We start from the raw sequence: 26,120 nt of genomic DNA on the forward strand, positions 1-26,120 counted from the left end.
GCTAGCCCGGCTAATTTCATTTCATCTAGCAAACGGGCCTCCCATCTCATCCTTTGAAACAATCAGCCGCAGCCCCATCGCCTGATTGGCTGCGTGGCCGTGGGGCGCAGTTGAAACACTGGCAGGGATCGTGTCAATCTTCCCGCTGACATTTTCTTCGCGTGGCATCTCATCTTAGCTAGCTACCGTGTCTAGAAGAGACACGATCGGGCCGTCTGACTAGCTTCCTGCCTTCCAAATGCCGTACCATAAGCCGCTAATGTTACCGTCGCTCATATTTCCAGGTAGTCAGCTAAATTGAGACATGATTTCATCACAGAGGCCAAGAGAGTGACAGAAAAGAAAGCACATGACAAGGAAATATCATCAGCGGCTAATATGTGCAGAGGTTTGTCAGGTAAAGTATTCACATCGTAAATAAGAAGAAATAGTAGAAAAATGAAAAGACCCCAATTTAAAAAGCATTCCCATCCGTTATTCAACGCCACATCGTCTCCTGTTTCAGGTATATCAAGCAGCCAATCCAAGTACCTAGTAATGCTAATATTCTAGAACCCACACCGTTTCCCATCCATGTCAACAGAGTATAGAAGAAGAGGAAGAAGAAGAAGAGAAAGTAAGAGAAACATGTCATCGCTTAAGCGCTTTGCTCATGGAAGTACAGCGTATGTCCGGACAATTTCGATATGTACAATGACGCGGTAGAGGACTTTTGCTGTTCGTATTATCGGCATGGGCCTTAGATCCAGAGCGGGGCCGCAGCTGCAATTGCGGGAGCTGGGTGACTAGGTTCTGGGAAGAAGATGGAAGACAGACCCTGGATCATGCTCAGATAGTCATCGGGACGCAGCCTGACAAGGCCCTTGGCGCGAATGTACTCCAAGTCCTCGTCTGCTACTTCCATCTGGCTTGCGGAGCTATACTCTTCCGCAAGTTCCGTCAATTGGCCCAACTCCGGCCCAAAAGGATTAGAGTCCTTGGCTGCGTGGTGTTGCGCTGAGATGGGAGGTTGTACAGGCAGGGGTGTCGGGGCTGCTTGAGCCGTAGGAGCCGCAGGAGCCACAGGAGCCTTAGGAGCCTTGGGGATCCCAAAAACCATGGGGGCCGTGGGAGCCGCAGGTGATATAGGCAATTTCACAGACCGACTGGAGATGGACGAAGAGTGCGCCGAGGAGTGCGTCGATACAGAAGGAGTGCGGGAGAAGGCCTGGAGACTCCGGGATGCGGCAGACACGTCTGAATCTCGAGAAATGCGGGATATGGACTGCGACCTGGCAATGGCATTGACTGAGTTCTTCTTGGTATGCGTAGGAGAGCGCTGAGGAATAACCGGGGCGGGCTCGGGCTCGGCTGGGACAACGGGCTTCGTAGAATTCTTGAAGTAGCCTGAAAGGTGGTTCGGCTTGGGAGAAGGCGTGCGCTCGCTTGGATCAACGTCCGGGCTGGTTGGCGGAGTCGATTCGGCGGTAGCAAAGCTGTCAGAGTCGTCGAGAGACTTGGCAGAGTTGGTTCGTGGAGGGGCAACAGGGACATTCCTGGGCAGATCGGGCACTTTGCTACCCTTGGGCAGATCGGGCGCATTGTAGGAGAGCATGTTGGTAGTATGAACCAGCTGGACGGGAGCCGAGATCTTGTGGCGAAGGGTATGCGACCGCTGGGGATTTTTGCCATCGCCAGAATCAGAGCCCAGCTTGAGCTTGCGGGTAGTAAAAGCTCGTGACAGAGACATGGTGGCGGTAGTCGTTTGAGTTGGAGGAAACGAAGTCGCCGGTTGACGTTGGGGGAGCGAAGGAGAGGTTAAAAGTAGGAGACGTGGCAGAAGAGAAGGACGCTGGTGTCACTCAGTACAACTGACTGACTCTTGTGCGAGTCACCACCACAAGCGAATGAGGTGGTGAGTGAGATGAGAGACAAGATGCCACAACCCGATGTGGCAGTTGACAGTGAAGCCGTGTGACCAGCGCTCACTATCGAAGAGGGCTGGGCTGATGACGGAGACACACGCAAGCTGGGAACGTTGCACAGGGGCTCTTCTGGTGGAGGTGAATCCAAGCTCAAGTCGGAAGGTGACTTGGGGGATTCAATGACAGATGGCTGCCGAATGGCCGGACAGATCTGCGCTCAAACGGGTCAAGATGGAGAGGAAAATGGGAGAATATGAAGAGAAAATGGCAACTTGGTTCACGCCAGGTGATGAGGTTGCGGGTTTGTTTGCTGGTTGGTTGGTTGCCGAACGGACAAAGTTTGTGGCTGGAACCTGTCAGGCAACTTTCTTTTCACTCTTATCGCGAGTGTGTCGATGTTCTTTTTGTGTGAGATGCAGAGATTGCGTCACACAAGCGATCAGATAGGGCGGATTCCTGTCCTGCGTGGTCGCTTGTCTTGTTTTAGACGCAAGTGAAGCTTTTTTCTCTGGAGATGCCAAAAGGAGAGAGAGACGGCAAACTCGCTGGTTTTATGGGCGTGAGAGAGAAAGGAGAGTGAGTGAGACAAAGAAACAGACAACTAAGTGCCAGAAGTAACGAAACGATCAACGTTTTCAAGTTGAAGGAATCAAAGGCCAGGATTTGGAGATTGCCGAATCTGGTGTGTCGCACAGCCAGAAAGGGAAGATGTGCCTTGATTTGTGAAAGAAAGGAGAGAAAATCGGGCGGCAAAAACAGCGTCTGCGTCGTGCGTACGGTGTAATGTATAACGTTGAGAGGGAGAGAGACGACAACGACTCGATACAGCACTGACGAGAAAATTAAAAAATGAAAACAGACGGCTGTAAATGCGCGCTCGCAGCAAGAGAAGCGAATAACGGCGGCCGGTGCTATTGGGAAACGCAACGCAACACAGCCCTTCTCGGCGACGAAGAGCAGAGAAGGTTGAAGGCGGGACGAAGCGCGATGAGGAGAGGCAAACAGATATGGAGAAAAAGGGCCCTACTGTAGGCCCTACTGTAGGCAAGGCGGCGTGGCATTTCCCACAGCGAACCCATGATGCCTGCGCTTGTCCTCAAAGCTGCCGCACCCCTGCTGGCCCATTGAAACCGGCTTCACGCCAGCGCCGGCTGATTGGTCGGGCTGGCGACTCATCACCAGCTCGAGGCTTCAAACCCCTGGCTAAGGCCAAGCCAGGCTCGGACCCATGCCCGTTCGGGAGGGTGCAGAATGAAGGATGGTGCCCAAATGCAGGGAAGCGCCCTCTATCATGTCGGCCAATGGTCATGAGCCATCTCGCGGCGGCCCTTTTTTTTGTTCCTTTTTTTTCTTTGTTGGTTGATGGAATGGCTTCGATACTGCCTAGTATGTACGGAGTAGAGCAACTGCGATTCTCCGGTGGTGGGTGGGACGGATACTGTGTGAGCTGAGGGAATCGAGCTGCGGGTAGCCAAGTTGATCTCGCCTCCAGACAGAGAGAATGAGGGGAGGAGAGTGGGTGAGACGACCAGGATCGGATCGGGCCACCGAGTGCATCTACAAGTACAAGCATTTGCTGCCTGCTTGCAGTCATGCCATGATCGATCGGAGAAGGTCATACAAGCACAAAGCACATGCTCAGCCAACTTGCAAACCACATAATACCTACCGTAGGTACTGTACTGTGTAGTAGAGATACATGTAGATAGTGGCGCTTTGCTCACAACAAAATCTTTGCCAAAAGTTTCTCCGTTTTTTTTTTTTTTATCTTTCTCTTTGTCCACGCATAAAAATACTAACAAAAACACGACTCAAGAGCACTACTATACTAGTGCATATGTATGTATATTCACTAAACGTGAAGAGGAAGAAGCAGCAGCAGCAGAATAATCCGTCATGTGTCTACTCCTTGCCTTTGCTTGATTGAGCATCTCCTCTTGTTTCCATCACAAACATGCATGCAATATGTCCCAAACCTTGTGTACCTGCATCTGCAGAAACATCAAAAGACAGATCAATGCCATTCATGGGCATTTGTTACAGCGCAAGCCACTAGCCACTAGCAGCGGGACATGTACATCATGCAAAAACCACCGCCACCAGCCAATCGCCGTCCACCTCCCCCCGAGTAAGCGGAGAAACAAGCCGATCTTGCCTCTGCAAACACTGAAAGGCTCGCCCGCCTGATTGGCCCAGCTTGCCGGCCCTGGTCTTGCCGCGCTGTTTCAGGGCCCTTTTTAGCACCTTTGTACCTGGGCAGGCCTCGCGAGCCCCCCTGCTCAGCCCCTCCAGGGGCCTGTCAAGCCGTTTTTTATTTCTTTTCTTTTTCTCACGAAGCGCGTTATTCGAAACCTCGCCGGAGCAGGAGTGCATCTGCCGCTGATCCTGTGGCTGTTGGGCCCCTTTGCCCGATGCTAACAAGATGGTGTGCTTATATGGCATGTCCAAAGTGTTGAGCGAGGGATCTTTGCTCTTCATTGCGTGATTACTGCTCTGCTATCCACTCTATTCAGAACACAAACGCCATTGCAAGCTCAGCTTCCAAGCCTCACAGTACATACAGCCACTCTGCTGCCGCTTCAATCTCAAGTGCTACTGTATGGATATCCATCCTGCTTATGAGAGGCCAAAAAATCTCTTCAGCCGTGATCCATCCGCCGGCAATCACACGGCCGACCCAACAACCTGTCCGCCACCAGAAAATATAGCCGACTAGCCAACGGGCGCCATTCCAGGCACAAACTCGTCGTCCTGGCTGTCCTAAGAAAACGGGCTCTATCCAAGCGGGCCAAAACGCTCCATACAGTACAGATCGGCAGAGGCAAAGGACAATAGCAAACAAAGCCTGCTGGCATGTGCTTGCGTGTGTTGGTGTGTTTGACCACAAGTGCCGGCGCGGGACTCCCTAGCCTACAAACATGGTATTATTAGCGAAACAGCATGATGCCAACCGTTTCAGATGCTGTGTGTTGACCCCCGTGCGTTTGGAAACCATTTAGGAGTTCAGATGATGAGATCTCATCTCTATATTTGGACTTTATCAGATGGTTTCCTTCCAACGGAAAAATTCGTCACAAAGTTTGCAGGGCCAGATGATTCTTCCAGAGTCGACAAGTCTATTGAAAATCCAAATACCCATGATATTCCTCTAACCGCATCGCTGGAATCAACCCTGCATTTACAGCTCCGAGGCATCATCAATGATTACACTGCTAAAAACCGCGCCACGTTCCAGATATATAAAATTCCATCATCATCCGGGGGCTGCATTAACCGTCCTGTTTAATCCTCATCCATGGAGTCCGACCCTTGGTTGTTTTCATCCTCTGCCTCATCCTCGCTCGAACTGCTATCATCATCGTTCACACCGACCAATCGGTCCTCGGCAACGCCCTCCCTCTTTGCGGGGACACGCTGAGCAAAGGCACTTCGGACGCCAGCGTTGGTGCTGGTGTCCCAGACGTGCATGCTGCCGGAGCTGCCAGCAACTGCCAGTCGGAAAGCAACCTCTGGGTCAGGAGCAAACGTCGTAGCAAACACCTTACCCACATCCAGGTTGCGCGAAACAACAAGTGAAGGGCCGGTGGGCTGAATATTCCACAGCTTGACCGTCTTGTCAGTCGATCCTGTAGCCATGAAACCCGGAATCACGCTGTTGATGTCAAACGAGGACACGGACTCGTCGTGCGCCTGCAGGGTCCACACTGCCTTGGTGGCCTCTGGGCTTGATGGGGCGTTTCGGACGTCGTGATAGTGAATGACACCGTTTTCCGTTGAGACGTAAAAGTAGTTTTGATCGTGCGGGTCCCATCGGATATTCTCGACATCGCTCTCAACACCCCATCGAGGTGCCTTTGCGTCTGGAGCTCTCATATCGGCGGCCACAACGGTTCGGTCATAGCTTCCACTGAGAAGCACAGTGGGCTCAGCCGTGTGCCAGGCAAGAGAGCACACCTTGTCGGTGTGGTACGAATATGACTTGGCGCACTTGGCCGTGTTGAGATCCCAGAGCTTGATCGTCTTGTCCGCAGAGGCCGAAGCAAGCAGGTTTCGGTGCTTGCGGTTGGCTGCAAGAGACAGGACGGCGTCCACGTGGTATTCGTCATTTGCCTTGGCCTTCTTCTTCTTCTGCTTCTTCTTCTTTTCGCCCGAGTTGGGATTTGCGCCCTGGCCAAGAATGGCATTGGGGTACATACAGTCGACTGTGTCAAGATCCCAAACCTCAATATCCGGGTCCATCGTGCCGACGGCGACAAAGTTGCCCCTGCCATCCTTGGGTGCGTCTGTTGAGTTGTTGACAGGAATGTCGAGCCACTCTACACAGAGAGGAATTGCCGGCAGCATGATGTCGTGGTGAACGTAGAGGTTGTCGCTTTCGTCTTCATAAACATAAACCTCCAGGTGAGCCAATTCGTCCTCAACCTTTGCAGACAGGATCAAGTTGTCAGTCGCCAAGACCTGAAGATCCTCTCTTTCTTCGTCCTCTTCGTCGTCCTGCAGTGTGATATAAGGATCGTCCTTGTTTGAGTCGTAATATGCCAGGGACTTGACATTTCCAAACATGCCCATGCTTCCGTTGGCGGCGGGCGCATTATCTTCGTCGTCGTCGTCGTCGTAGTGTTCCAAGTCATACTCCTTCAGGTCATCGTCGTCGTACCTAATCATCCTGTTAACAATGTTGAACAAGAATACCAGATAATAATGGCTAATCAGGCGTACTTTGCGGCAGGCTGAACATTCTCCTTGGTCTCTTCTTTCTCGCCCATTTCCTCGTCTTTGCTCTCATCTTCTTCTTCTGCATCCTCGCCATCCTCCTGAGCTTCTTTCAGATCATCCTCTGCATCGTTAAGCTGCAGCTTGGCCAATTCGGCTATTCTCTCAAATTCAGATTCGTCGAGCTTATAGATCTGAGGAAATTGTGCAGCGAAGCCTCGCGGCACCCACTGGGCGGCGGTTATCATAGAAGACATCGTGCAAATGCCTGGGGTATCTTGATTTTCTTTGCAGTGTAACTTTTTTTATCTTTTCGCGATCTCGTTCCAAATATTTTGCCCAAAAATTTCTATGGTGGGGTTTATCGATAAGCTTCTGTGGCACCCTTGATGGAGCTACTGAGTTCTTGGTGTCTTCAGGTTGAGAGAGATGTCAACAACTTGAGTTTGCATAACAGCATTACACAGAAAAAGGCTCTTGAAGCAGAAATTAACGCGCCAAATAACAACGAGTCAATAAATCTTACCTCTTCAGAGAAGGTCCAAAAGAGATGATCTACAAGAAGAGGAGCAGCTGCTACTAGCTGTCTGAAAGTCGTCCCAGTCACATGACTTAGTGAGCATCTTCAGTGCTCTATAGCGGTATAGGCGCTATGAATACGGAGTAGCTGAAATACAGTAAGTTCACTGTGCGCGTACTGCATAGGTCTCTTTTCCTGTTTTCTCTGGTCTACCATCATTTCACCTCGTCGCGTTGCTGCTACCTGGCGCATTACCGCTGCCGGAGGGTTCAATCATGGTGTCAGAAGGCGATTACGACGGGTTCAATCCCAAACGGAGGAAGCTCGAATTTTCCAGATCCAGAGGCAACAAATATCAAGATGGATCTCGGAGCTCTACACCACGCGGCCAGTCTCGATATCCGTCGACGCCTCGAGAATCCGACCAACCCCAGCCAACAGAGGAAGATGCTTTAGCGCTGGACCGCGATTGGTACGGCGGTGACGAGTTTGGAGGACATACGTTTGGCGATGAGACGTATAATCCTTTCGCATCCTACGAGCTCTCGGCATGGGAGAACCAACAACAGGAGTCGGCCAAGGCCGAGAAGATGACGAGCCGATATGACGCCAGACAGGAGCAGAGAAGGCGAGAAAACGATGCCTGGGAAACGAATCGAATGCTGGTATCCGGCGTAGCACAACGAAGAGATCTGGCCGCCGACTTTGACGACGAGGAAGCAACGAGAGTTCACTTGCTCGTGCACGATTTACGGCCGCCATTCCTCGACGGAAAAACAATTTTCACCAAGCAGCTCGAGCCTGTTCCAGCCGTCAGAGATTACCAAAGCGATATGGCCGTCTTCAGTCGGAAGGGGAGCAGGGTTGTGAAGGAAGCCCGCCAGCAAAGAGAGCGGCAGAAGCAAGCGCACGAAGCCACAAGCATTACGGGCACAGCCCTTGGAAATATCATGGGAGCTAAAGAAGAGGATGGCGACAGTGCGCTACCGATGCCTGCCGAGGAAGATGTCGAAAAAAGCGAGCGCAAGGGCAACAAATTCAGCGAGCATCTCAAGAGTGCAGAGGGCGCCAGTGATTTCAGCAAAAGCAAGACATTGCGCGAACAACGAGAGTACCTGCCCGCGTTTGCGGTCCGCGAAGAACTTCTTCGAGTGATACGGGAGAACCAAGTGATTATTGTGATTGGCGAGACGGGTTCAGGCAAGACAACCCAGCTCACCCAATTTCTGTACGAAGACGGCTACGGAAAGACTGGCATGATTGGATGTACACAACCACGACGAGTGGCCGCTATGAGTGTCGCCAAGCGTGTAGCCGAAGAGATGGAAGTGAAGCTAGGAAGCACAGTTGGATACGCGATTCGATTTGAGGATTGTACCAGCAACGACACCGTCATCAAATATCTGACTGACGGAATTCTACTTCGAGAATCACTTAATGAACCCGACCTAGACAGGTATTCCTGCATCATCATGGACGAAGCTCACGAACGAGCGTTGAACACTGACATCCTGATGGGACTATTCAAGAAGATTTTGCAAAGGCGGCGAGATTTGAAGCTCATTGTCACGTCAGCAACGATGAATGCAAAGAAATTCTCCGATTTTTTTGGTGGTGCCCCGGAATTTACGATCCCGGGACGAACTTTTCCCGTCGACGTCTTGTTTCATCGATCTCCCGTCGAAGACTATGTTGACCAGGCAGTCCAACAAGTACTCTCTATCCATGTATCCATGGATGCTGGTGACATTCTTGTCTTCATGACAGGCCAGGAAGATATTGAGATTACATGCGAGTTGGTTCAGAAACGCCTAGACGCTCTAAATGACCCTCCCAAATTGAGCATATTGCCAATCTACAGTCAAATGCCAGCAGACCTGCAGGCCAAAATCTTCGACAGAGCGGCTCCGGGAGTTCGCAAATGCATTGTTGCGACAAACATCGCCGAGACGAGTTTGACCGTAGACGGTATTAAGTATGTGGTTGACGCGGGCTACTCGAAAATGAAGGTGTACAACCCAAAAATGGGCATGGATACCCTTCAGATTACGCCCATCTCCCAGGCCAACGCAGGGCAGCGTTCAGGTCGTGCTGGTCGAACAGGACCGGGTAAGGCGTTTCGTCTCTACACAGAAAAAGCATTCAAGGAAGAACTGTACATCCAAACGATTCCCGAAATCCAACGGACCAATTTGTCCAACACGGTACTAATGCTGAAATCGCTCGGAGTCAAGGATCTGTTGGATTTCGACTTTATGGATCCGCCTCCTCAAGATACCATTTCCACATCCATGTTCGATCTATGGGCTCTGGGAGCTCTAGACAACTTGGGAGAATTGACCGAACTTGGGCGGAAGATGAGTGCCTTCCCCATGGACCCTCCCCTAGCCAAGCTGCTCATTACTGCGGAAGAGTACGGCTGCAGCGAAGAGATGGTCACCATTGTATCCATGTTGTCGGTTCCAAACGTCTTTTATCGGCCGAAAGAACGGCAAGATGAAGCTGATACGCAGCGAGAGAAGTTTTGGGTCCATGAATCGGACCACCTTACCTACCTCCAAGTCTATTCAGCATGGAAAGCCAACGGATATTCGGACGGGTGGTGCATCAAGCATTTTCTTCACTCCAAGTCTCTTCGACGTGCGAAGGAAATTCGAGAGCAGCTCTTGGATATCGTCAAGATGCAGAAGATGCAACTGATCAGCTGCGGCATGGACTGGGACGTTATTCGCAAGTGCATTTGCTCCGGATACTACCACCAAGCTGCCAAGTACAAGGGGTCCGGCGAATACACCAACTTGCGAACAAATCTCGGAGTCCAGCTGCACCCCACAAGCGCCTTGTACGCCGGCCATCCGCCGGATTACATTGTATATCACGAACTCATCCTGACATCCAAAGTCTATGTCTCGACTGTCACGGCAGTTGACCCTCACTGGTTAGCAGATCTCGGTGGCGTTTTCTACTCCATCAAGGAGAAGGGCTACTCAATTCGAGACAAGCGCATCACCGAGACGGAATTCAACCGCAAGATGGAGATTGAGGCTAAGATGGCAGAGGACAAGCGCCTCGACGAGGAGCGTAAACAGGCCGAGGTTGAACGAACGGTCAAGAAAAAGGCTGACAAGGACGAGAAGAAATTCACCGTGCAAGGTGCGGTAAAGAAGCCAGTAATAAAGAGACGGGGAAGAGGATTCTAGTCTTGGAATGGGCGATTGTAGTGTTTATATCATGTGGATAGGCTATTTAGCATGGCGTGCTCAGGACATTTTTATCATTTATTAGGTATCATTTACATGACACTTTCACCGCCGAACTTCGAAAGGGCCATCCCCTTCCACCACGTCGCGGTCTTCCTGGACAACCTTGGTGACTTTGGCGTGGCTTGGGCCTTTGTTTATGTCATCGAAGAACATCTGCATGATATCATCGCTCCCTTGGGCTTCACCCTCGACCTGTTCATGGCATACGTGAGCCATCATTTCGTATCCCACTGCGGAGGAGATCTCACCGTGTCATCGATAGTGTTGCGGCACCATCCGGTTACGCCATACGCATGGGCTTTCTTTCTCGTGAAGTAACTATAGTTGGTTATTCTCTAGGCGCAGTGTCAAGAATGAAGAGTCTGGTATACCGAAATCCCACGCCTTGCGGAACCGACGTTAGCTAGATGTACGAGGACTGCGGGAATCGATGACAGCATCCTTTACCTTGGACAAATCCGTGAACCTCAAAGTATACCTGGAGGAACACGTAAGAAGCCGCATTCCGCATTTGAAACACATGAAAAACTTACTCTTTTTACCATCTCTAACCAATGAATCTGACGTATTTATTTTTTTTATCATTGGGAAGATCTCATTGTGCTCTCACTGCTCAAGTCCGTCAACTAATAGTCTAATAGGTAGGTAGTGGCCACCAGCCCATCGGCTAATCGCCGGACTTTGAGAGCTATGAAGTCACACCCTCTCGTTCGCCTGGAAGCCTGCTGCTAAAGATCTTATCTCTACAACCAAATTTCACATTTCACATCATGGATGAGACGCAACCAGATCAAGATGGAAACACCCCGACCATAGAACCCATCCGTTTCCGCGCCGGGAAAAAGAGAAAGGCCTACCGCCAACGGGCTACGGAAGACGAAAGCCATGATATAGCGACGATTCCTGCTCCGTCCGTCCTGCCAAGCGCGTCGAAGCTGGGGGATGGCGAGCCTGGAAGAGATGTAGATGATGCCAGCGCAGAAGTACAACCAAGAGATCTCGAAATGGAGGACGGCAATGGCGATGGCAATGGCGATGATGGCGACGATCTGGCGGCCGGGGAATCAGCCGTAGCAGCTGCGTTGCGCCTCCGCAATGCGCGCCGGGCAGGACGTCGAGGAGGTGTAGGCTTCCGCTCAGAAGGACGAAACCAGGACGACGAAGATGCAGATGCAGAGCATGCACTGGTGCTCCGAGACGCCGACAAGGACGCCGCCATTGCGCACGACCGCATCGTCGGCGGCATCACCAACCGCTTCATGCACCAGACCGGCCTCCTCACCATCCTCGACGACAAACACATGTACGCCAAAACCCCTTCCCCTCCTCCTTCCCTACGCAGACCATTAGGCCCTCCTCCTTCTCTTGTCTTCCCTTATAGAGCGCCAAGCTAATCATTCAGGAATGCATACATAGAATCCCGCCTCGCTAGCCGCTCCGCCGACCCCCATGGCGCATCTTCCTCATCACAGCCCTCCTCCTCGCAGTCCGCGAACCAGGGCCCTCTCGCCGGCGACGCCAACCAGCAGGACAAGTGGCGCGACCAGCCCACCCGCCACGGCAAGCTCGTCGAGGTCGACATGGCCAACCTCGACAACGGCGCAAACACGAATACTGGCAACAACAACAACATCAACGGCCATGCCGGCAGCAAGCGCCGCCGCGTCGAAAAGGATGCCGCCAAACCGCCTCCTCGCCGCGGCCGCAACCGCCGCAACAGCCAAGACATTGCGCGCGACGCCCTCGTCGAGCAATTCCTCCACGAAAATCGCCGTGAGTCCTCTTCCCCATATCCCCCCCACCATTGTTCGTAACAACAACGCAGCTGACCCAATGATCAACAGTCGACGTCTACAATGTCCCCTCTTCCTCAACACCAACAGCTTCCTCCCGCCCCGGCGCGGATCCCTCCGCCGACGACCGCCTCGCCGAAGAGTTCCGGCAGCAGTACTACGACGAGCAGGCCATGCGCCGCAAGAAGAAGCGTCCCGTGCAGCAGCAGCAGCAACAGAAGCAACAGACGGGCGATGTTCTCAAGGGCCCCAAACTGGGTGGCAGCAGGAACCAGAGAGCTGCCGTAAGGGACATGTTGCTGCAGCAGGAGAAGGAGAAGAGAGGCAAGTAACTCTTAGCCGTCTCTCTTGTTGCGAGATATTTCGACTTTCTCGTTAACTTGAGAGCTTTGGAAGAATTTACGGGTCTCCTAATGTCAACATTACAAGGAAATTGAAACTTAGCGTGGTGTATTTCAAAGAGAGACATGGCAATCTCAGTAGAACATAGGCATAATCATTCATGACTGTCTTAAAACCAGTCCCTAACCATAAAAGACCTATCCATGACCCAAACCCAATAGACTGAAATCCCTATGTCATAAAAACGTGCAACTGTGCCAGCCAAGGTACCCAACAGATCTCTCCTCTGATCCAATGTAATAACGCCGCAGCACTTTGGAACCCGATATATCCAAAAGAATGAAGCCATAATAAACCAACGAGAGATGAAAACAAACAAACCAAGTAAAAATCCCACACAAGGGACCAACTTGAGGTCCCCGCCCAAAAAGAACAAAAAGAAAAGGGGGCGGCCGAGGCAATTGCTCCAAGACGGGAAAGGAAATAGACCTGTATCGTGTCTCCCGATGCGCCTGCCATTGGCCTGTGTATGGTGGCGCCAAATATGCAATAAAAGATTTGATGTGGAAATAAAGGAAAAGAAAAAAAGGAAAGCGTAACCCATAAAACCGTAAAAGAGACTAGAAGAGGAAGAATCGTTCATCTAATGTCAAGCTGGAAGGGCTTGTACCGACCACCAATTGTTGCACAGCGAGGGCACTTCCTGCGCGCTCCATGCTCAGACACGAGAACCTCAACACAGGTTGAGCACAGTCCGCAGATGCACTCTGTACAGGCATATGAATTCTTGAGCAGGGAGACACTGTGACAAGCGGCACAGTATATCTGAACGTTCTGTGAGTTGTAGGTCGGTGACGAGTCTGACAGGCCGCGAGAGCCAATGTGGAAATTATCGCCACTTTCGCCGCTCTCAACGGATGGGAAAGGCTCAATCACATCTTGGTTGTACGAGGGCGGCGTCAAGGCCTGTTGCAAGGGCGAAGCTTGGTAGTTGTTGCTAGCAGACTGGAATTGGTGGTGACTGAATGGAGGCAGCGATGCTCGGTGAATTGAGACTGGTGATTGAGGCATCTGACGAGAGGGGAAATTAGTAAAGGGATTGCTTTCAAACAAACGCATTTTCAATGTCACCTACCGGGGTGCGGTCCTCGTCAACATCTCCTGCTGCAGATGCGGCCTGGTCTGCGGCATCAATCAGGTCTTCCCATCGTTTGCCATAGTCTGCCCATGGCTCAGCAGAAAGAGCTTTGCGATCATGGCCAGTCCTGTATCGCTCTTCGTTCTGAATACGCCGTAGCCAATCAGAGCCGCGCGAGGGCTTCTTCCTGTGATGGGATTCTCGGCTTTTCTTCGATATAGACTGCTTGCGAGGCCGGCTCGGTCCCAAGGGCCGTTGGAGCGGAGGTAAAGTTGATGATCGCCCAGGAGGTGAAGCTGCCAAGAGAGAAGGCAGGATTTCGCGAGGCCTGTTGGAATACGGGTCACTTGTGATGTTGCTGAGATTCAGAGGCGGCAGCTCGATGGATTTTCTAGGCCTGCGCCGGCCATCTAAATCGGAATAATATCCCTGGAGTGGTGAAAAGCACAGCGTTAGCAGATGAGATGCGACAAGGTGCCGTGGGGAAGCTTCTCGTTATCAACGCTATCATCGTGAGATAGTAGATAAGATATTCAACCATCTATCGATAGGCAGCGGGGTACGCTTGGAAGCCATTCTTCACTTACACCATCCATATCTAGCTCTCTCTCAGACTTGACGCCATGCAGCTCGGCCAAAACGGCTGCTGCGCTGGCAGTCCCTAGGATGGAGCTGGTCCCAGGCAGTTTTTCTTCGCCACCCCGCGGAGTGCCGGGGTTGCTCGATTCATCTCTGTAAAATGAATGACGATCATGAAAGCCTTCATGCCAATCGTTAGTCTGCGATCAAGACAAGAGATTGTGGTAGGAAAGGGATCTTTCCCGAGTATGGGCAGTGACATGGACGCACTTTGAGTGGCTGTGGGTGTTCCTTCATTCTGGCGGCGATCTTGCGGCGGGGTGCTGATCATGAGCAGGAAGCTTTCTTCGGTCGCTGGGAGCTTCGATATGTAATGCTCGGGGTGTGCACGGCGGATATGCTCTTGCATAGACCGATATCTCTTTTCCTATAATTGGAACGCCATGTTAGAGGTCTGTGTTATAGTTCGCTGTGCCATTGAGAATTTTCCAGTGAGGCTGGGGGTGGCGGAGGCTGAAGTCCGAGTGTTTGCATGAATGCATGCATGCGTGTATGACAACAGAGCCTTTCTGACGGTGCCAGCGTAGGATCAGACAAAGGGCAGAAGCAGGGCAGAAGCAAGGCAGAATTAGAACTCAAGGAAGAAAAGGGCTGCGGTGGGGGGAGCGGATAGCTGCAGGCAGAGAGGGAAGTAGCCCCAGGACAGGGCAATCAGTACTCACGCCGATGCATCTTTTGCGACAGCTTGAGCCATCTTGGTTTCGGAGCGGACAGACAACCTCGTTGTTGGAGTCTGTGATGGAAAAGGACGAGGTGAGGGACGAGCGCGGCGGCATTTTGAACCCAAGTAGAGAAAGACAGGAGCTCTCTTTGGTGGCAAGGACGCCGTAAAAGAAGAAGTTAAGTCTTTTCTAAGCAGATTGCTCAATCGAGATGGAAAAAAAATCAACCAAGGTCGTCTAATTCGAGGGCGGCGATCGCGAGCACGACGTACTGAAGCTCGATTCGCCGCCTAGCTGCTGGTTTCTTTGATTCAACTTGTGTGTGAGTCTGTGTGGTTAAATAGTACGGAGTGGCCAATGGAGAAAAAAACTGAGCTTCAGAATATGAGCAGCAGCTTAAGGTCGTTTATATGTGTTCTCGCCTGGACCCGTTAAGTAAGCGTTGCGTCAACGACGCTGCAAGATGGAGTTACTGAAAAGTAACTTGCGCCTTGGTTCAAATGGCGAGTCTGAAGCTTTCTCTTGGCCAAGTCGTCCAAAATGTATAATTGTAGGTATGCGGCTATGCAGGTCAAGTGGGTTTTCCGGAAACGACAAACTGAGCGGCACGGCCGAGGTCCAGGAACAAATGGCCGAGAAGAAATCGCGATGCGTAACGGGGTAAAGAAAATAGCTTCAAGCTAGGTAGACAGGTATAGTAGGATTGGTTGTAAATGTTAGGAGGGAAATGTGCATGTAGATGGCGAGGAAAGGGTATGAGAGAGAGAGAGAGAGAGAGGAAAGAGGAAAGAGAGTGTGAGGTGTAAGAGGTACGGCGAGGGTGAGAGGCAGGTAGAGGTACTACAGGTAGATGTAGATGCTGGAGTGTAAGAAGAATGGACAATGTAAAGATGAAGCAATGGACGAGTAACTGGATGAGCAGAAGCTCTGTCCGTGCAAAGCTCGCAGATTTCTCTGCCAGCGTCAATGTGTGGGAGAGAATGGGGAGGGGAGAGTTTGGATTGTAAAAGTACAGTGTAGGGGATTAGAAAATAGCAGCCGGAGCAGCAATGCTGGAGACAAGAGCTATCCTAAGTAAGTAGCTTGGCCTGGCCGCAGCACTCCATGTTACAGTGGCGGCGCTCCGATGGATTCGGTTCTGCTCACGGGAACTGGCTGCGCATGGCAATCCGCCCGGGTCCAGGAAAGGCAAAAACAAAAAAAAAATTGGGAAAAAATGGAAAAAAAAGAGAGACGCAGAAGGGACGACAGACAGAGCAGTTCAATGTATGCAGTACTCGCGCAAGCTGACGGCAGAAAGGGCACAAGCGCTGCAAGTGACCCAGCACCCACGTACTGTATACCCAGGACCTTGAGCAATACGTACAAAAGAGCGTCACTGGGGCGCTCGGCTTGCTCGACAAAGTACAGTGTACACGCCCTGGGGCCGCCGGAGAGCTCTCACACAGCATGGAATTCTATAGCAGTACTGGAGCAGTAGCAGTAGCAATAGTCCCTTGTCCAAGCAAGCACAAGCACAAGCACAAGCACGAGTAGGGCACCCCGGGAGAGGGGGAGTGAGCAACAGGCAGGGCGTGAGGAATGTGTGTGGGCAAAGCGCGCTTCTGACATTCGTCTCAATGCACAAGTATGGAGTCTGGTAGCAGGTACCTAGGCCCGTTCCCCATCGTCTCTGAGTGCGCATGCAGCAGAAGGTCCCTTGTGATCTGCTTAGAGGTTTCTGCTTCAAACCCGGACGAGGTGGCGAGCCAATGGGGAGCTTGGGGTTAAGCTCTGGCGCCCCCCTGCTGGAATCAAGAGAAGAAGAGGCTCCACTGGGAGCTTCTATTTTCCCTCTTTCTCTCTCTCGCTTCTCTCTCTCTGTTCCATTCTTTCGGTTGCCTCGTGGTACTCCGTGGTAACAGCACAGTACTCGGCAGGAGCCTGGAATAATGCCTCGTGCGTGTGCCGTCCTTTTGTTTTATACTCCATACTGTATACGACGAGTTCGGTTTTTCCTGCTGGCAAAAGTTGTTGGTACCACTCGTACAACCCTAAAGGACTAACCCCAGGTCGTGGTTGGTAGAAGCAGGTACATTCTCACTTTCGCCCACCGTCCGGTGCCGTTTTCTCACAAGCGCCAAATCTCGTGGCAAATCATGGCATCTCGCAACTGCACTGACTCGGCATTGGCGGGGCGGCATCGCGCAACGCAACGCTGCAGTCTCTCTGCAGATTCGAGCAGGGCCATGTTGCTGGCTGAGGTTTCGAGCTGACCGACCGTCGAGTGGGGGCTGGCTGTTTTCTTTTCGCGAACCAGGTGCCAGGGGAGCTTTATCAGCTTGCTGAGCTTTCGGTGGTCATTGAAACATCCGCTTAACTTCAATACGGGGTCTGCCATCCGCCCTTGGCTGGTCGCCAGTGCCGTGAGGCGTAGTTGGCGGCTTGGTTGGCGGAGCTCCGAGCCCAAACAGAGAAAGAGAAAATTGCATTATTTGACTTTTAGTTGCAATATTGGCTCCCTTTTTGCCGCTTGTCTCGGGTTGTGCTTGAGCATCTCCGTAAGTACGAAGTACGAAGCACCCAAGTTATCCCTCATCATGACATGCTCATGCCCTTGTGCCGATAATGCCAAGCTACTGCCTATCCTTCCTAGTCAGGCAAGCAGATAGGACGATAAGCAGCAGACGAAGCAGGGAAAAAAAAGGACCGCCTTGGTCCGGCATACATGCACGAGGGCCTGCTACAGTATCCACACTGTACGGAGCAGACCTGGCCGAACAAGTGCGTATTGAAGAAGGAAAAGAAGAGGGAAGAAAAGGCCGTCTCCCGCCAAATGCAAGCCGCTTCTGGGTCTGAGGTCTGGCACCGGCGGGTCCGTGGGCGTCATCCAAGCCGTTCTCCCACTTCCGGTGTCTTTACAAAGAGCTAAGCTTGCGCTTGGCGCCTGTAGCTTCGCCGTCACACTCGAGGTGAAGCAGCTCTTCTCTCAGGCGCATCGTAGAGTTTCACAAGGTCGGGCTGGCCGGACTGGCGTCTGAATCGCGGTTCGAACGAGGTTAGCGAGGGCACCTGAGTAAAAGCCGTGCTGAATCGGTCGGTGTGCGGCGTTGCGAGTCAACGAGAACCCAACAGCTAGTGTTGGCTCGGTGGCGGCAGCGTGTGGGCAGCAAAAGAGGAAAAATTTGTTCGGTCGCGAGACAAGTATCTTCTACCTGAGCACTCGGAGTACTCGTCCCTCTGGCAGAGCAGCAACTGGAGCCAGACTGCCAGACAGCGGCATGCCTCTGGCACAGGTATCGTATCCTTGAAGCGCCACTGCGCCGTCATCAACCTAACAGGGCGACTGACATCACTGGTGTGCCAGGGTCCGAGTGGTCTGCACACCATGAAACTGACGTGCAGCCGACGGGGTCGGGGTCGGGGATCGGAGAGGGCCCTTTTGGGTCTTGTCAGGCAAAGCGAGTCGTGAAGGTGCTTGCAAGTACGGAGTATCAGGTAGGCGAGATTTGGTCTGCCGGAAGAGCATGGAACGAGAAATGCTGAGATGGGCCTACCTGGAGATGCCCAGTCGTTGTACGAGGTAGAGTGGTGCTAGAAGCTGCAGCAACAGGATCGGTGTGCCTGACCGAGGCCTGCAGCACAGTAACCACCACGGCATAGCCCCCCTCTGGACACGAGCTTTTTGGCGATTTCGAATATGCAGCATGTACTCCGTAAGCTCGACAATTTTCCAGAATCCAGATTGCACAGCATTAGCCAATGTCAATGCTCTACCTATAGATAGGTCGGTATCCTCATTCAAACGTTATTGCAGCACAAACCTGGCTAGGTAGTAGCACAACGTCAATATCAATAGCATGGCTCGTAGCAGGTGCTGCTCCGAGGCCTCAGCTGATGCCGCATGTTCGGCGCAGCACAATAGCTGGAACAGCGTCTCTCTCTTCTCTCTCTCGTCAGCCCATCCATCCCAGCAAGGGACGCTTGTGCCAGCTGCTTGCCAATCACAGCTGGATTATACACACTGGGATCGCATGGATGAGTCCCATGCTTTCTTCCATGTCATTGAATCAAAGGCGGTGACCCCGCGCCATGCTATTCCAGTGGTACCAGCTACCTACTGGCCGTAGCTCCGCCAGTCACAGCCGCCCATCGGCCCTCAAGGGTCCTCCCCCAGCTCCTGCAACTGCTGCACTTTGGCTCTTGCACCCACCTGCCTCGCCAGCCTGCTCACACACACACCCATAGCTCTCTCTCTCTGGCTGGCTGTTGCTTGCAGGTGCTCTTGCCTCAGCTGCCAATTCCCGTCGGCCGCAGCTTTACTTTGGGAAAGAAGATGTGATGCCGCCTGCTGTCCAATATCTGCATCTACCTACCTGAACCTACTAGTATGCACCTTGACAAGTACCCTGCATGTTCTTAGTACCTTGCAAAATGCCGTGATGGGACGCCTCTCAAGCCCCCGGGCAAGTTCCTACTTAGTCTTCCTCCCCAAGTGCATAATACAGTCTCTCGACCTTCCATGCTACTGCAACCCGCAGCGAGCTTGGCATCCCTCGGAAGGAAGGCGGGACTTACGCACACGCACTGTGACGCTGCACTCTGCACTTTGCGCTCTCCACGCCCCACTCGGCTGCACTGGCACTGCACTTGCCCGCGCTACGGGCTCCGCGCCTATTGTATTGTGCCTGGAGTCCCGTGCGGAAGTACTCCTAGCGCTCAATGCCCACTGCCACGATACACGGCGCGATGACACTCGATACATTGATACCTGTCATTTTTTTCTCTCTCTATTTTTTTTTCCCTTTTGGCCTATTCGGCCGCACACGCACTTCGTACCTTACCTCAGCAGTCGCCGGCAAAAGCAAGACGCCTCCGATGGGCAGCCGGTTTCATTCATGGCAAGGAGTTTTGGTCCGTTGCCCTGAATGGCCTGGACCCTTCGGGGGGCCTCGCATTGCGAACGACTCAGCTGCCAATTAGTGGATTTGCGACGGATGGGAGAGAGAAGAGAAGCTTCACCCAACCGTCGAGTAGGACGATGCTATCGGCGATGTTTGGAGAGTCCTCGGTTCGACAAGGTCACCACAAAAAGCTGGGTTTGTAGAGATCTGGTCTAGTACTAGATACTCCATAGCTGGATTCGGAGTCCGTAACGGGAGTACTCCATAGACTCGGCCTATATAGACGACTTGGTCGCATAAGACGCTATTTCTGGCCTCATCCGGAGCTTGATGCCCAGAGTTGGGAGAGGTGCTCCTCATTTGACTCAGCCGGCATGCCAGTTGTCGTCTTGTCTGCCATGCTACAGTCCAACGTCCCGTGACAGGAATGCTGCTCCTTGACATGACTTTCTTATTATGAGACAGCATTTACCGCTACCAGCTAACTATAGTAATGTCTCCCTTTGACAGATGATTCGTACTCAAGCTGGATGGCCCCTGGAAGGGTCTTGCTCTATCACTACATTCGGCCTGATGCTTCCGTTTAACAGACGAGCCAGAGCATTCCTTATCCTCATGATGGTCGGTGATTGTTTTTCATAGGTATGAATAAGATATGGCATTCTGTGAGATGCTTTGAACGTTGCAGAAATATACACTTCCTTTAGACCTCCAATCTATTTCCTTACTTTTGTGAGCCTTGCCATCATGGCATTGAACATTAGCAAAGTATGCTCAGCTGATTCATTCCTACTGACATTCAGGCCGTTGGAAGGCAACGTCCGTGACCCCTTTTATATTCTATTAGATCCTGTGCTCGAAGAGCCAGCAGCAAACAACGACCTGCGTCTTCATTCCCATACACCACATCACAGCCAACGTATCCCCTCGCTACTCCATATCCCAACACCAGATCTCGTCGTCGTCAGTCAGGGCAGAATCAGTCCTCCTCTAGAAAAGGCATTACGACACATTGCACTTACAGCCACGAAAACCATCATCTTGGCCGACCCAGCAACGGCAAAGACCATCCACACATGGAAGAACTTCGACAACAGCATCGTCAGAACGCTCTCCCCGTGGCAGGATCCGCGCCAGGCAGGACAGGATAGGGTCACTCGCGTGCCGGTCCCTCCCTGCTACGTCGGCGGCGAGCATGGCGAGGTGACCGTCTCGCTGATTCCCCAGAAAGGGGCTGCGAAAAGCGCACGCGCGGCGGTGGGCATCACATATCGCCCTTCGCCGGCGAGCCCGTCTCCCTTTCGGCGATCTCTCGCCTCGGCTGTGGCAACTCACGTATCAATCATATCTTCAACGCCGCCTCAACCTCTGCCTCCTCTTGCAGCGCCGCCAACAGGAGCCTTAACCGCCAGGCTCGTCCCCCCTACACCTCCACTCACTCCCAAGCCGTTACAACCTCAGAAATCCAAAGACGCAGCATTGCCACCACCCCCTCGCGTCCAAGGCCAGACTCTCTCCGTCGTATTCTCTCCCCGAGGCACATCGTACAGCAGCATAAAGCCCTACGCAACCTCGCACCTCGTGTCCGAAGCGGCCCTCCCCCTGACCGCGCTCATCCACAGCTTCGACACGGAACCCAGGCCGCGGTGGGCTCTCGGACGGAACAAGAGTCTCTTGCCCATCGGCCAGGAAACGGCGCTGGCGCTGGGCGCGCGAGTGTGGGTGGCAACGCATGGCTGGGACGACAGAGCCGCCGTGAAGAACAAGCGACCCCGTACGAAGACGTTTCTCGGGCACGAGGTCCAAGAGATGCTGGATCGGGCGGAGGCCAGGGAGAGGAGAGCTTCATCGAGCGGCTATGCGCCGAGGATCACGCAGACATTGGATCTAGACCAAGGAGAAGAGGTGACTCTGACGAGCGATGGTGTTCGAGAGTTTGGCCACCCATCGCAGCATCGGAGTCTAGGGCCGGATGCCTTGGGGCTATTTAATAACGTTTCGGTGTTTTAAAGATTAAAAATATGAATAAGAGTAGTAATAATGGTAATATTGTGAATGATCCTTTGTTTTCATCTACTATGATGAATAAATGTCTTTAAAAATACTATGCGAGGGAGAAAGCAAACAACAAAAATGGTACATGTATGCGAGATGAGACTTCTAGATGCAGATGAGACGCCCTCACATCTCCCAGGGTATCGTGCATCCATCTGCCCATCTATGCCCACCTCCTTCAGACCTACGTCGATAAATGCCCAAGCAACTCCAGCCAGCCCTCCGCTTCCTTTCCATTTTTTCTTCTCTTCAATTCCTTTGAATAGAAAGAGGATATTACTTCATCTGCTTCAAAATCTCGCTCAAGAAGTCCTCAAAGCTCAAAGTAATGTACCCATCCCGGTCATCATCGTACCGCTTAAACACATCCGTCATACGCTTCAGCGAGATACAAGCCTGGACAAACAGATCAAAGCTCATGACGCCCTCGCCGCGCTTATCGTACGTACGGAACAGCAGCTCGACGAACTGCGGGCTGAGGCGATAGCGGAATGCAATGAGGGCATCGGTGAATTCTGGTAGGGAGATATTGCCGCTGCGGTCGACGTCGAAGCGGTCGAAGAGAGTGCGCCACGAGGCGAGGAAGGACCACAGTCCGCAGAACTCCTGGAAGCCAATGGTGCCGCTGCGGTCCGAGTCGAACATGCGAATCATCATACGGACCGTTTGGATGTCGAAGGCGGTCCAATCGCCGTTGACGAGGGCTGCTGAGAGCTCCTTTTCGGATAGGTGACCGGTTCCTAGGTTGAGGGGCCATGGCGTCAGCAGGTTGCGTCTCGTTGTAATTCATGCAAGGGATCAAGTGAAGGCTCTTCATGTTTTCTCCTAGCATGTCAACTCACCATCCTTATCCACAGCCCGGAATAAAGGCAGCAGTGTTGGATCCGCACCATTCATGTCGTTGGATGGGGATGGGGGTGGTCGAGAGGCGGGAGCAGGGTGGTGCTGAGCTGCTGGGCGTTGAGCAGCCGCTACAGGAGGCGGTGATCCGAGCCCGTACGCGCCTGGGTGGTGGATTGGTGACTTTGTGTCGTGTCGCTGGTCGTATCTCGGCTGTCCTTGGCCATGTCCCGCCGTATCACGCCGCGGTGGGTGATCGTACTGGTGCTGATCGGGCCGGGGGGGAGGCTGGTGCTGTTGGTATTGTGGTTGCTGCTGGTGATACTGTGGCTGCTGAGGGCGATCATATCTCTGCTGTGGAGGCGCTCCAGCATGCGGAGAGGGCGCTTGACCTGGTTTCTGCAAAGATGCGCAAACAGGCTTGGTTAATTGCTGCTACCCCATGGACGTCTCTTCCTCCGATCTCAGGGGCGGGATTCGGGAAACCTACAGGTTCAGGCTCAGCAAATCTGTAGTTGACGAGAGTTAGCGATTGGCGTTTCTCGCAAAGTCTGGGAGCCGTGAGGGGCAGCAAAAGCGATATGGCAGTCTATGACGTTTGGGCTTCGGGTTGCGGTTGAGACATACCTGGGGAGAGCATCGGGGTCGTAGGGCCGGTTGTACGCCATTTCTGCGACTTGTATCAAAGGAGCTGCGCAGATGTTTCTGCGACGTGGCCGCCGGGTATCGATACAGGGAGACGATGAGGGATTTCTAGCTTGCTCAGTGGACGCGGTTTGTGCTGCGCCGTCGTTGTTGAAGCTTCCTTCTACCAAGACAGAGGCCGTAGAAGAGCTGTTGCTTGGGGGTGGGGTTGAGGAGAGATAAAGCCTGATGGATGTACTCCGTAATATGAAGTAAGAGGCGGTAGGTCTCTAAGGTCTCTAATAGGTACCAAGTCTCTACGGGGTACTGTAGACGTACTAAGGCAGACTGTAGGTACCTACCAAAGACAGGCCGCGGGGCAGGCAGGGCCTTTTCTAGCTTTTCTAGAGAGAGCGCTGGCAATAGAAAACTAATACAATGCGAGATTGGATGCCGAGAGTCGTCGCCCTTGTAGATCGAAATAGGGGCTGCAGGGCCTATGGGCGTCGTAGGCGTCCCGAGAGAGGCGCCGAGAAAGAGACAAAGGATTTGGTTAATGTCAATTGCGGCGACGAGTTTCGATAGAACGAACTCGCACTCGTCAGTTGTCAACTATTAGGTACCTAAATAGCAGCGGCTGGCCTCAGCTGCACATCCCGTCAGCACAAACGCGGCAAGCTCGCAGCTTCAATAGTGCCGATCCTTGTCTGTGCCTTGCCTTGCGACAGTTGTGGCGGGGTGCCGGTTTGGCCATGCAATGCCGCGCCTCATCCGATCCTTTCAACTCTGCCGTTTTCGTCCTTTCGTCAGTCTCCAAAATAGAAATCGGGCTGCTGCACTGCACTCTTTCCCTTTCAATGCATCTGCAGGAAGCTGGATCATGGCCCAATGCGAGTTGCTAAGCGAAGCAGAATCGTCGTCGTAAATCGCAATCGCCTCATCATCTCTCGTACTTCATGCAGTGCTGTTGCTGCTGCTAAAACCCCCCTGGCGCTGAGATGAGAAAACAATGAAACTTGCACAGCCGCCACGCCATGAGGCTCTGCGCGGCATGGCATCATCCGGCTTAAGGTAGGCTCTTCGGCAGGCTGGTTTTACAGCGACCAAAGACTCCACATCGCCTTGGCCTCAAAGCAGCGTCGTTCAGCAGCTTTGCGGTATTATATCGTTGGGCTGGCATCGCCTTGCCGGTGCTAACCCAAAGCTGAGAATTCAACTTCACGCATGCCGTCCAACTTCCAACACGTTGCAGCAGTTAAAAGTAGTCTTGGTCATTTGGTCTTGTCAAGGAACAGGGCGCCTTTGTTCGTTGCATGTTCATCTGCCATTGTAGAAGCTGTGTTCATGACTCAAAAGAGGTCACTCACTGGCTGCTTTGTAATCATTTCCCTCATTGTCGCAACCTCTTACTGCGCCATATCTCCATATTCTCCATGTCAGCAACGTAGCCAAGTCGGATACCCGCACCGTAAACTCTTTTGCATGCTGCTCTTTTTAATTTCCCATCATTGCCAGTCGTTCCAATAGATTGCCGTTTCCCATTTGTGTAATCTTTCGCTTCAGAGATCGTCGACGGAATTCTGATCGAGCCGAAACAACGCCCCAGATAGTTTCTCGCGTGACCTCGTACGTGATGACTGCAGCTGAAAACGCATCGGAATTCTGGCTCTATGGCTACGGGTACGTTCGCATCAATTGGCTTATAAGACGTGGACGTGGCATAGGATTTGCTCCGCCTGCTCCCCTGTCGACGCCCAAGCCTTTTCGCCCACGTCGTGCATCTAATCTCTGATGGATACCCAACGTCTAGGAGCCTCATATGGAAGCCCCCGCCGCACTTTGGTATTATTGCCCCCTTTCACTTCTCCTGTTGCACACAAATCTGTCACAGTCATGGGCCAAACGCCTACTAACACCAACAACAAGACAAGAGAATCCCGGGCTGGGTAACGGGATATGTCCGGCGTTTCTGGCAGGTGAGTTCACCCCAGGCGATGAAATAGTAGACTCGTCGCCCCCTTTTTTCTCACTCTGCCCAGTATGGTAGCTCACAACTTCAATAGGCTAGGTAAGACGACGACAACAACAAGAAAGAGCTCCTGCGGGAGCAATGCAATCACGAGGCTCAGCTGTAATGCTAACCCGAGTGTCACCTCCAGCGAAGATCATCGAGGAACCCCAGAAGCTCCTGGACGAGTCGTCACTCTCATTGAACGGTCTCACTGGGAACAGCTCACAGATCATCACGACTCTGCTCCTGATAAAGTATGGGGCGTAGCTTACCGAATCCACGCCGAGCATGTCACAGAAGTCAAGGAGTATCTCGACATCCGGGAGATCAACGGCTACTCGATCCACTATACGCCCTTTCATCCCGCTGATGGCTCCTCGCCCATCCAGACGCTGGTCTACATCGGCACGCCGGATAACGAGCAGTTTGTCGGACCTCAAGACCCTCAGGAACTTGCCGAGCACATCTTGCGTAGTCGTGGCCCTAGTGGGCTGAACAAGGACTACCTCTTGGGTCTCGACACAGCCTTGGCCGAACTGTGCCCGGAGAGTGAGGATGTCCACGTGAGCGACCTTGCACGTCGTGTGAGGGCTCTTGAAGCCGCGGCCAACGGTCCAACAAAGGCTCTCCGAGCCTCACCACAAATCTCCAATTTCAAACAGGAAAGCAGCACACAGGAGGCGGAGGAAATCGAAAAAGTTGTCTCATAACAAAGGGGCGGAAAAGACAAAGA

General features: G+C 52.6%; 9 protein-coding genes across 9 annotated transcripts; 4 read left to right on the plus strand and 5 right to left on the minus strand.

The window, feature by feature from the left end:
• Positions 1-392: 392 nt before the first annotated feature.
• On the minus strand, positions 393-1,729 carry TRIVIDRAFT_210824 (uncharacterized protein; the record flags this gene model as incomplete). Its single annotated transcript, XM_014095509.1, has 1 exon — positions 393-1,729. The coding sequence occupies one exon, from the start codon at positions 1,727-1,729 to the stop codon at positions 740-742; it is 990 nt and encodes a 329-aa protein (XP_013950984.1).
• Positions 1,730-5,186: 3,457 nt separating this feature from the next.
• TRIVIDRAFT_125686 (uncharacterized protein) lies at positions 5,187-6,874 on the minus strand (the record flags this gene model as incomplete). The annotated part of the gene is made up of 2 exons (XM_014095510.2): positions 5,187-6,561; positions 6,624-6,874. The coding sequence occupies 2 exons, from the start codon at positions 6,872-6,874 to the stop codon at positions 5,187-5,189; spliced, it is 1,626 nt and encodes a 541-aa protein (XP_013950985.1).
• A 538-nt stretch (positions 6,875-7,412) lies between these two features.
• On the plus strand, positions 7,413-10,451 carry TRIVIDRAFT_184175 (uncharacterized protein; the record flags this gene model as incomplete). The annotated part of the gene is made up of 1 exon (XM_014095511.1): positions 7,413-10,451. The coding sequence occupies one exon, from the start codon at positions 7,413-7,415 to the stop codon at positions 10,335-10,337; it is 2,925 nt and encodes a 974-aa protein (XP_013950986.1).
• TRIVIDRAFT_162450 (uncharacterized protein) lies at positions 10,443-10,723 on the minus strand (the record flags this gene model as incomplete). Its single annotated transcript, XM_014095512.1, has 2 exons — positions 10,443-10,592; positions 10,649-10,723. Coding segments are annotated over 2 exons (225 nt in total), but the record flags the coding sequence as incomplete, so codon positions are not given.
• A 447-nt stretch (positions 10,724-11,170) lies between these two features.
• Positions 11,171-12,525, plus strand: TRIVIDRAFT_227639 (uncharacterized protein; the record flags this gene model as incomplete). The annotated part of the gene is made up of 3 exons (XM_014095513.1): positions 11,171-11,703; positions 11,803-12,173; positions 12,245-12,525. The coding sequence occupies 3 exons, from the start codon at positions 11,171-11,173 to the stop codon at positions 12,523-12,525; spliced, it is 1,185 nt and encodes a 394-aa protein (XP_013950988.1).
• A 649-nt stretch (positions 12,526-13,174) lies between these two features.
• TRIVIDRAFT_65462 (uncharacterized protein) lies at positions 13,175-15,088 on the minus strand (the record flags this gene model as incomplete). The annotated part of the gene is made up of 5 exons (XM_014095514.1): positions 13,175-13,606; positions 13,671-14,102; positions 14,261-14,433; positions 14,523-14,679; positions 14,975-15,088. 5 exons carry the CDS (start codon positions 15,086-15,088, stop codon positions 13,175-13,177), a joined length of 1,308 nt encoding a protein of 435 aa, XP_013950989.1.
• A 5,516-nt stretch (positions 15,089-20,604) lies between these two features.
• Positions 20,605-21,867, plus strand: TRIVIDRAFT_65461 (uncharacterized protein; the record flags this gene model as incomplete). The annotated part of the gene is made up of 1 exon (XM_014095515.1): positions 20,605-21,867. One exon carries the CDS (start codon positions 20,605-20,607, stop codon positions 21,865-21,867), a length of 1,263 nt encoding a protein of 420 aa, XP_013950990.1.
• A 70-nt stretch (positions 21,868-21,937) lies between these two features.
• On the minus strand, positions 21,938-23,588 carry TRIVIDRAFT_210826 (uncharacterized protein; the record flags this gene model as incomplete). Its single annotated transcript, XM_014095516.1, has 4 exons — positions 21,938-22,652; positions 22,755-23,151; positions 23,243-23,261; positions 23,380-23,588. 4 exons carry the CDS (start codon positions 23,418-23,420, stop codon positions 22,189-22,191), a joined length of 921 nt encoding a protein of 306 aa, XP_013950991.1.
• Positions 23,589-25,009: 1,421 nt separating this feature from the next.
• TRIVIDRAFT_195670 (uncharacterized protein) lies at positions 25,010-26,097 on the plus strand (the record flags this gene model as incomplete). The annotated part of the gene is made up of 4 exons (XM_014095517.1): positions 25,010-25,056; positions 25,187-25,218; positions 25,416-25,419; positions 25,524-26,097. 4 exons carry the CDS (start codon positions 25,010-25,012, stop codon positions 26,095-26,097), a joined length of 657 nt encoding a protein of 218 aa, XP_013950992.1.
• Between the last annotated feature and the right edge of the window lie 23 nt (positions 26,098-26,120).

This window comes from Trichoderma virens (genome assembly GCF_000170995.1).
Source record: "Trichoderma virens Gv29-8 chromosome Unknown TRIVIscaffold_90, whole genome shotgun sequence".
Classification (NCBI taxonomy): domain Eukaryota; kingdom Fungi; phylum Ascomycota; class Sordariomycetes; order Hypocreales; family Hypocreaceae; genus Trichoderma; species Trichoderma virens.